At 45.5% G+C, this 9,692-nt stretch overlaps 1 protein-coding gene across 2 annotated transcripts in view; it reads right to left on the minus strand.

The window, feature by feature from the left end:
• The window catches only part of PAN3 (poly(A) specific ribonuclease subunit PAN3), a 79,314-nt gene extending 71,116 nt beyond the window's left edge, over positions 1–8,198 (minus strand). For both annotated transcript variants that reach the window (XM_083855892.1, XM_083855891.1), the window contains exon 1: positions 7,543–8,198. In XM_083855892.1, coding sequence (XP_083712018.1) covers positions 7,543–7,966 — 424 coding nt within the window. In that variant the 5' untranslated portion in view covers positions 7,967–8,198. The remainder of the gene's footprint in view (positions 1–7,542) is intronic.
• Positions 8,199–9,692: the final 1,494 nt, after the last annotated feature.

Here is a 9,692-nt window from a genome sequence, read left to right on the forward strand (position 1 = left end):
AGTGCCATATCTCCAGAGGAATTTACAGAGACAGCTATCCTAATATTGAGACAAAAACAATAAAACATTTATACAAAGCTTATGTAAGTAAGTCATTTAAGATTTGTGTCCTTTTACTCACCTAGAAGCACCAGTGTGTCAGAGGAGCTTACACTTGTTTTCCTTTTTGTACTGACACGCACATTTCCATAGACCAGGAAATCCTGTGCTGGTGGTGCTAACCTTACTTGTACACCTCAGTGTTATTTTCTCTACAGTGCTACTCCTTGGAACTTGTTTGGGAAATTGGATTCTCTGCTGTTTTTATGCCTCTCTCATTTAATGCAATGTTTTAAAACACAGACTAGGAATCTCTGAAATAAAGGCAGCAGACAAAGAAAATGAACAACGCTCCCAGGCATGTGAGGCAAAAATAAAAGCACACGCCTGGGTCAGGATGCAGTGCAGTTGGAGGGCAGACAGCACAAATGAACCAAGTTGGCTGAAAGGCAGACAGGAAGCAAAACAGTTTGGGAAATGCTGCCTTATTTACAAACACTCCCACTATGTGATGAGATATTCATGGGCAAGCAAAGGAAAACAGCTATCTTTACCATAATATTAAATGGCTGGGCTATCTTTTATATATATATATATATATATACACACACCTCACATATCATAAAAGCATCTAATGAAGACAAAAAAAACAGCATAGGTGCTCTGTAAAAGACTTGTTACAGTCTAGAGCAGCTGGACTCCTTCTCATGGACCAAGTCCAAAAGCACAGTGATAATACAAATTAAAGTTGATACTTTCTCAAAAGAGTAATCAGAACTATTCTGTTATCAGAAACAGCAATTTAAAGTGATACAATTACTTAATACCATAGCTTTTAGAGCTAACTCTGTCCAAGATCTTTTACAATTCCTAAAATATTGCCTTGAACTATTCAATAAATCGCATCAATTTTTTCAAACATTTAGGCTTTTGTTTTAATAGCCTCCAACTAAAGCTCAACTTCCTATAAAAGTAACTGCACGAAGAATGTGCAGATAACCTGAAAAGAACACAAGGATATTTTTCACAGCAGCTGGGAAGAATGCATAAAAAAAAGGAAAAGTCCTCCTGCCATTTGCCTCAGCAGTAAACCAACGGAAGTTGAGAGACTCTATCCATGAACTACAGGAATCACACATTGTATGACCAACATGACAACAACTTGTATAATGCAGGTCTCTGCTTTCACGTTTATATATCTGTGCTTTGTTTCTAAATCCCTATTCTCAAATTTTAAAAAGGTCAGGAGTAAAAGGCTGTTAAAAAACAAATTTAAAAATACAAACAAGTTATAAGCACAAAATATCTTTGAGGATCAAACAAGGCAACTACATAATTGGAACTGTTTTAACTACTGAAAGAGTTATGAAGCCTACACACACCCAAAAGAGTGAGATCAATTTCAGCTCAAGTCCACACACAGTGATTCACCACACCATTTTTCTGGCGGCATAAAGCATTACATCTTTACTAGAAAGCAACAAATCACGAAAACATCAGCCACATCAGCTTACTATCTAAATCCCTGCACTGACCCCTTTTCATCAGCTGCCTCACAACCAGGATTATTTTTTTCTGTTTTGGAGGTTCTACAGAAATGCTTGTGTCTATCACCCTAGCCTCGCTTACCATTTGTCCACTTTTTCCACAGCAGTCTAAATTTGCTTCTAGCTGGTTCCTTACACATGGAAATCTTTGTGTGCTAACCCTCAGAGTCACTATTTTCTGGACATTCAAATCATTCCTGAAGGCCCACTCCTACAGCAATACCTAAAAAATCAGTTTTTAATACTTGCTAGATAGAAATTAAATAGGGATGTCCTCAGTCTTGAAAATCAAGCTTCCAATTATTAAGATACAGCAGAGAGTTTGCTCACATAACATAACTGACCCCAGTGACACTGGGTAATTCACACTCCTTTTTGACATGTTTGCCTTTGAAGGAGGAAAACAGTGACAAGAGTAATACTGCTACAGTATTCTTCAGTACCCAACCCAGGGTGGGTTCTATCAGAAACAAGTGATTACCAATACTCCTCAGATAGCCACAATTCTTGTGAAATATCTGGACTCTGAATGATTTCCTATACAATAAGAAAAACCCACAAGGTATATAAACAGGTAAAATCAAAGTAAATTAATAGTGTATTTTTTTTTAAGTTTCACTGCCCTGAAAATGCCAAATAACTTTGCAAATTGAGAATTTTTTCCTTCTCTATCTTTTTCCTTAGCTCCCCTGAATCATTTTCCTTCTACAGGCCATTCACTTAACAGTTGGGCTCAATGATCCTCGTGGGTCCCTTCCAACTCGGAATATTCTGTGATTCTGTTCTTTCCACATGAAACACATAAAAGCAAAAAGAAAAGCCATGTCTAATTGCCTGATTTCTGGAGCTGACATATGAGACAAAAAGTGATTAAGTGAACTCAGTAATTTTCATTTCCTCTCATGCATCTCTAACTGGTTACTGGTTTTACTCTTCAATTTCCAATTGCGTGAGTCTCCAAATGCTAAGAATTGTTTTCCCATTTCTTAAAAATATTCAGAGCAAAACAAAATTAAAATTGTATGATCCATCAACTCCTGGAAAAGGCATTATGAAAATTAAAGGGGAGGTATCTCTAAAAGAAAAAAAAAATCCAACTGAGGTACACAACTAATGCAGCATCACTCAAAAAAAGTACACACATGTTTGGAAAAAGAATTCTCACCCATACACCTTTATTATAATAAGTATTTTCTCTACAGAAGTGGAGAAGAAACAAACCCCAGGAAAAGTGAAGAGTATGTGACATACTGCAACTATACTTGTACTTTAAGGTTTCATATAACTGTTATAAACACTTCAACCTGTAAATATTGAAATGCTATCAAAGATAAGAAAAATCCATATTTAGAATAACCCTGACCAGTTTCACTGCATTAAGAAGTGTAATCCAAGAGACTACCTTTAGTATCAGTTTTGATGAATAGCTGTCTTTCCATTTTTTCAATATCAGCTGCTTTACCTTGTTTAAAAAGGAGCATACTAGTAAAGAAACAAAACAGCCTTTAAAAAGCAGAAAATTCACAAATGCTTATGTCTTTCCACTGTAAGCCTCGAGTATTTAGGGATTTCACATAAGCTAAGCTGTAATTTTCACTAAACTAAACAGAGAGTGATTGCATGTGGAATTGCTACAGCAGTGGCCACTACTGCCCTGACTAGACACAACATGCAGGTGGTTGGCTGAGGAAACAAAAATAATGTTTTTGTTAGGACTGTGAAAACAAACATAATGATTTTATTAGGCCAACCTAACACATGCCAAGTCTTGATGTCCCTTTACACCTTCTCTCAGGCTGGCAATAAAGTCTATTCACAGATGGGCTATTCTCAGCAGCCACAGTAAAATGCCACCTTGCAGAAACACAGGACTGTTTCCCAACTACAGATCTCCTAGGAGGGCTTTGCAAAAGGCTCTCTAGCAGATAACCAGATGCAAACAGTCACAGTGAGAGGGTGGGCCAGGCTCTGGCACTGGGAACTCATGCAGCAGCAGCAGCACTGCCGCTGTGGCCAGCTCCCCACAGGCAGCTCTGGAGCCGCCACTGGCACAGAGCACACCTGGCACTCCTCGGCTCAGCACCCCAGGGTTTTATAGGAGCCAGAAGCCACAAGAAAAGGGGGGGGGGGTACTATGGATTATGAACTCCACAGCAGAAAGTGGAGCAGAAATCAGCAAACGCTTGGAGCCACACTTCAGCTTCTATCAATATATAGTATGAGGTCTACAAAAGAACATTACACCTGTTCAACTACCTGCAAGCTAACAAATACAATGGCAGTTGTCCATGAAACTTTAACTTGTCTGACTCAGGGACAGGCATGCCACATTTTAATACCACAGCACTTTCCTCTCCAGCTTCCCTCAGGTAGCAGAGAGAAGGGATGGTGGCCTAGGAACAAGCCCGCAGCATGCAGCAAAGCAGGCTGCTGGTCCACTGCTTACAGAAGCTGCTAAGTGCCACAGAGAACAAAGGGCACATACAAGAAAAAAAAATCTTTATGCTACCGTGCCCTCTACCCATCCTTCCATAGGCTACTCCTTTAAATCCTGTTAATCAATCATATATTTTCCCCTAAACAGCAAGTTACAGTCATTTCCCCACCTCTGCTCCTTCTACAGCCTTCTAACCCGTGGGACATACACGTATTAGAAGAGCACCATGTGTGAATTTAAGCAGCTACCAAATTTGGAGAAAATGCATTATTTTCCCTTCCCCCCTTATTTTGTCACAGAAGTTCTATGTAAAAAGGATTCACTTTTAAAATAAAATTTTAGATAGGCAATATCAACTACATTCCCTATCCTGTATGCAGTCAGCAGGCCACCTCATTCTTGGAAGGTGAACCTTGCAGAAGGCTGAGCACTCAGCTCTGGTGAAAAAAGTAGGAATGGTGCTTGGAACAGGTGTTCCATGTCAAATAGTCTGGGGGCAGTGGGCAGCAGCACTGCCCTCTGAGAGTGGGTGGAGCTCATGGGCATGGTCAGCCTTGCTCCCCCAGAAACATAAAAATCCACGTCATCAAGCCAAAGCCACATTAAGCCCAGTAGTACCTCATCTCCAGCACTGGACAGCAGTAGGTATGTGGACAAAAGCATAAGTATGAGGCAAGGATAAAGCAGGATTTCCCAGCAGCCTATCAGCCATACATAAGTAGGGGAACTGGAGTCTGATCCAGAGGTGAGGATTATTTTTTATTTAATAATCTCAAGCAGAGTTTTCTTCCAAGACTATCTGATCACTTCTGGAACTGTCAGATGTTAGCACTCAAAACATCTGTGGGAACAGAATAGCTTAACCACACATCACCTGAGAAACTCTGCCTGATTAGCTCTGAGGATGTCAGCTGCTCATTCCTCCTCAATCCTCTAGTAGTGCAATACTTCCACACTGGAATATTTCTTGCATTTTCACTGTTCAGCATCTCCTCATCACTCAACATTCCTACCACCCATGTGGTGAAAATAAGTTGGTATTTGGGGAGCCCTTGTGACTACCACAGGAAAACCTATAAGTAAATTAATAATCCTGTACTCAAAGCAGGATTAGAGTAACACGCATGTTAGAATGAGGCACTGACCCACTTTTAACAATAAATAGGACTACCCAGTTAATTAGTCAATGAGCATTATCTGCTCTGTGCACTGAATGAGGCTGGTGTCCAGTGAGGAAGGAGCAAGAGAAGGTGGCCACCACACTCACATTAAGACTACCAAATACTTCTGAATTAGGCAGTCAGTGACTGTACAGGCAGGTAATTTTTGGCAATTACAAATTCCATATTTTTAACCTCAGAACTTTTTTAATATGACTTTGTGTCTTACTTCCTATAGCCACAGAAATAAAAACTTTCATTTTATCTACTTGAAAATCATACATACTGTTAACACCACAGGCCATCAGCAAGGTAAGGAATTCAGACATTAGCTTGTCAGTACCTATACGTATCAACTTCAGATTTTGAAGAATTATTTTCCTTATTTTTTTCACAAATGCATCCCAAAGCAAAGAAGTTTAGAAGTGAGACCAGGCCCACTTCCTGGCTTTTCAACTTAAATTTCCCTGTCTTTCATTTCTGGACTCTTTTTCCTAGCCAGTGTCCCTCAAGATCTTCTACCAGCTGAAGCTTTTGCCCCCTACAACAAGCAATGTGGCCTTCCCAGCAGGCAACCACTGACAGCCTCAGAGTGGGGTTTGCCACTCTTGGTGAATGAAAAGCCCCAACTGGGTAAAACTGCAGCAAGCACATTCAATAGAAGCAAGCATTTCAAATATTTTAACTGCTCAACAGTATCAACCCCCAAGCACACACAGATTCTGAAAGTTTTTGCCTTAGATTCAGGGCATGGGCAAATTTTTTTTAACTGTTTCTTAGATGAGCATCCTTCATACAGGAGCTTTTAGCTGCAAACTAAGTTATGCATCCTCTCCCCAAGTCTGAATCCCCTAACCAGTTTCTTTCATACAGGAAAAAAAGTATGTTTCACATTAAACACTGTCCAAAAGAAGAATTAACAAAGGTTGACTTATTGCTGCTGAATCCCTCCAACATACTTCTATTTAATTAAAAAAAAAAAAAAAAAAAAAAAAAAAAAAGGCAAGAGAGCCTTCAGCTTGAATAACCTAAGTTTAACAAAAATCTGGAAGACTTTTAACAGAAAGCCTTATGCATTAAAGACTCCTCCTGAAAGGGGAGACATGACAGTGTAGTGCTAATGTAAGACACTGAGAAGCTACCAACTACAGAGATAATACTTGGCAGCACAAGCTCACCACACCTGGCAAAACAACAATTGCAGGATCCTGAAAGATTTATCTAGCACTAAAATCCTGCATACAGGATGTTCAGCATGGTTGCATCTTAATTTCAGAAAAAATATGGTTGTGACCACTTAGTAGCTAAAGCATTTAATGTAAATAAATGCCTGGTTTGCGTAAAAAATCAATAATGTAGCCAAGCTTAATATACTCATGGAAGGAGGCATGGCTTTTCTGAAGGAGCAGGTTTTCCTAGCCTGCCAAACGCTGCTTCACCTCCAAAACAAATGGTTATTAAAATCAGTTTACTGCAAGCTCCATCTGACTATGGGCCTGCACATCAGGAGGATGCACAGCCGAGCAGCAACAGCAGCGCAACTCTGCGTGACACACAGGCTGTCTGAACTCTCACCACTTGAAAAGGGGCTGCGCATGAGGGCTGGAAAACCTCAGAGAAAAAAAATTGAAACCGTTTTTGCTCACAGTAGTAAATAACGTAGATACCTACCACAGAATCATAGTAACATTAAGGCTGGAAGGGATCTGGGGATCATCTAGTTCAACCCCTTTGCCAAGGCAGGATCACCTAGAGCAGTTCACACAGAAACCCGTCCAGGTGGGGTTTGAATGTTCCCAGACAGGGAGACTCCATAATCTCCCTGGGCAGCCAGTTCCAATGCTCTGACACCCTCAACGTACAGAAATTCTTTCTCACGATGAGGTGAAACGCAAACATTTCTTTTTGTAATTTTAACACTGTATTTTAGCTGAAGCATTTAAAACTTGGAAGAACCGACACTCAACACATGCTATTCAGAGGAGCCCACCCAAGGCCACCGATCCGGAAAATGCTGCCGGCCTGACTTCGGCCAGGGAGTACCTGTGAACCTGCACCGAGCCCAGCACTAGAGGGACGGATGGACGGCTGCCCGGGAGCCCTTTAAAGCCACACAGGAGGAGCGCCTTCGCACCAACACCTGCCCCTGCCCGCTCCTTCCCACCGCTCCGGGCCGGCTCTCCTCTTGGCAGAGCTCGTCCCCGTGCGGGCGGCCCGGGGTCCCCGCCGCCACCATGGCTGTTGTTATTTGTTTCCGGCAGCACCGCGGCGCGCCGGGGATGGGGAACAACGCGCCGCCCGCCGCCCGGCAGCGCCCCCCCGCCAGCCCCGCCACCCCCGGCCGCCCCGCCGCACTCACTCGCCAGCCGCGGGCCGTCCAGCCCTCCGCCGCCGCCGCCTCCGCCGCCTCCCGCCCCCAGCTCGGCTTTCTTAGGCCCCACCGCCGCCGCCGGGCCCGAGCTGGCCCCGTGTGCCGAGTATCCCGGCCCGGCGGCGGCGGCGGGCGGGGGGATGCCGAGCGGGAGCCCGCCGAGCGGGGAAGCGGCGGGCCCCGGGCCGGCGGGGGCGGCGCCCGGCTCCTCATGCAGGAACTGGCACTCCTCGCCGTAGAAGCAGGTCTTGTCCTTGGCGTAGTAGCGGCAGAACTTCAGCTTCACGGCCGCGCCGCCGCCGCCGCCGGCCCCCGCCCCGCCGGCCGCCGGCCCCGCCACGCCGACCCCCGCCCCCGGCGGCGGCCCCACCACCGGCGACGGCGACGAGCAGGGCAGGCCGCTGCTGTTCATGGCAACCGCCCCGCCGCCGGGGTCGGCACCATGGGGAAGGGGGCGGGCAGGGGGAAGGGGCGCGGGGACCGCCGTCACCCCGGCTCCGGGTCCGGCTCCGGAAGGGGCACAGGAGGAGGAGGAGGAGGGGGCGACTCCGCGCCTCTTAAAGGGGCCGCGCGGCCCGGGGCGGCGGCGCCTCCTCCTCCTCAGCGGTCCCGGCGCTCGGGGTTGTTTATGCCATTTTCCTCTTCCTGAGCGGCCGCGCCTGCGCCGGCGCGGAGCATGCTGGGTAGCGCCGGCGGCGGGCCGGGCAGGCGGAGGGGGAGCCGGGGCGGCGGGCGGGGGCGGGAGAGAGGGAGCGAAGGAGGGAGCGGGGGAGGCCGAGAGCCGTGTCCGCTGGGGCGCGGGGCCGGGCCGGGGCGGCGAGGGGCGTTAACGCCCGCGGCGGGAGGTGCGGGCGGCAGGTGAGCCCCGGCACACGGCCCGGGCCTGCCCCGGGGCCGCTCGGCTCTGGGGCGCTCTGCCAGGCCGGACCTCGGGCCTTCTCCCGCATCGCCGGGTCGAGGTCAAAGCACTCGCCGTCCCGCCAGGATCTCAGCCGCTTTCCCTCCACAACTGTTTCGTACCTTTTTCCTGCCGAAAATTTCCTGCCGGCCGTGCCTTGCCTGCTGGCATAGCGGGAGAGCGGCCCGAGGGATTCTCCCGCTCCAGGTGACCAGACGCAGCTTTTAAGAAAATGCTTCACGTCTTTTCCCCCGAGCTTGGAGAACTTTATTACGTGAATTTTAACAGACTCTCTTGCAATGCTACTCAAGATTTTAATTTTTTCGATTTTTACCCAGTCAAATTGTTGGCATATCTTGTGGGGCAATCGCTGAAATAGTGTGTGTGTATGTGTAGTTGAGAAATTATAAGAAAATATGTAGTTGACAAAGGGCACTTGACATTATTTTGGTAAGAAAAACATTTACTGTAGAATTAAGATTACTTGTTGTCTATCATAGCTTTCTCTCTTATTAAAAATGAAAGGAAAATCAGGGCCTGCCTGGAAGATGCTTTGACAGTTTGTGTGAAAAGAAATTTAAAAATAATGAATGAGCTTGTCTCGTTGGAACAAATCAAAGTCTTTCTTCCTCAGATAGAGTGTTCAAAGACCTTGAGAAATCAACATGCCTTAAGATGAAATCTCAGGATTAAAAATTTTGGACAGAAAACTAGAGAAAGGATAAGAATACAACAGTCCAGGCTTCAGTTATAGATTGTATACCAAGAAGACAGGGTGAGGATATAATCTCTCTGTCATTCCCCAACAATTTTTCTGAAGGTTTTTGCCTTAGATTCAGGGCTTGGGCAATTTTTTAACTGTTTCTTAGATGAGCATCCTTCACACAGGAGCTTTTAGCTGCAAACTAAATTATGCATCCTCCCCCTGAGTCTGAATCCCTGAACCATTTTCTTTCATATGGGGAAAAACTTTTACTTTCTTTAAACAGTGTGGCAAAGTGCTCACAGCTTCCATCTTCCTCCAAGCTTGAAAAGTAGGCCAAAGGGTGTAAAGACCCTGGTGGTTTCTCCATTAAAATCTCAGTGTCAGAGCTCAAACAAACTACAGCAGATTCCGCAAGGAAGAAAGACCTCATGAATGCCTCAGTCCTGGGAAACATTTCAGTCCAACTTGTGCCTTCTGAGATAACCAAAATCGGTTTGGTTTGGTGCACAAATCGGTCCCAGCTGCTTTGGGTGT

This window comes from Zosterops lateralis, assembly GCF_965231275.1.
Source record: "Zosterops lateralis genome assembly, chromosome: 2".
Classification (NCBI taxonomy): Eukaryota; Metazoa; Chordata; class Aves; order Passeriformes; family Zosteropidae; genus Zosterops; species Zosterops lateralis.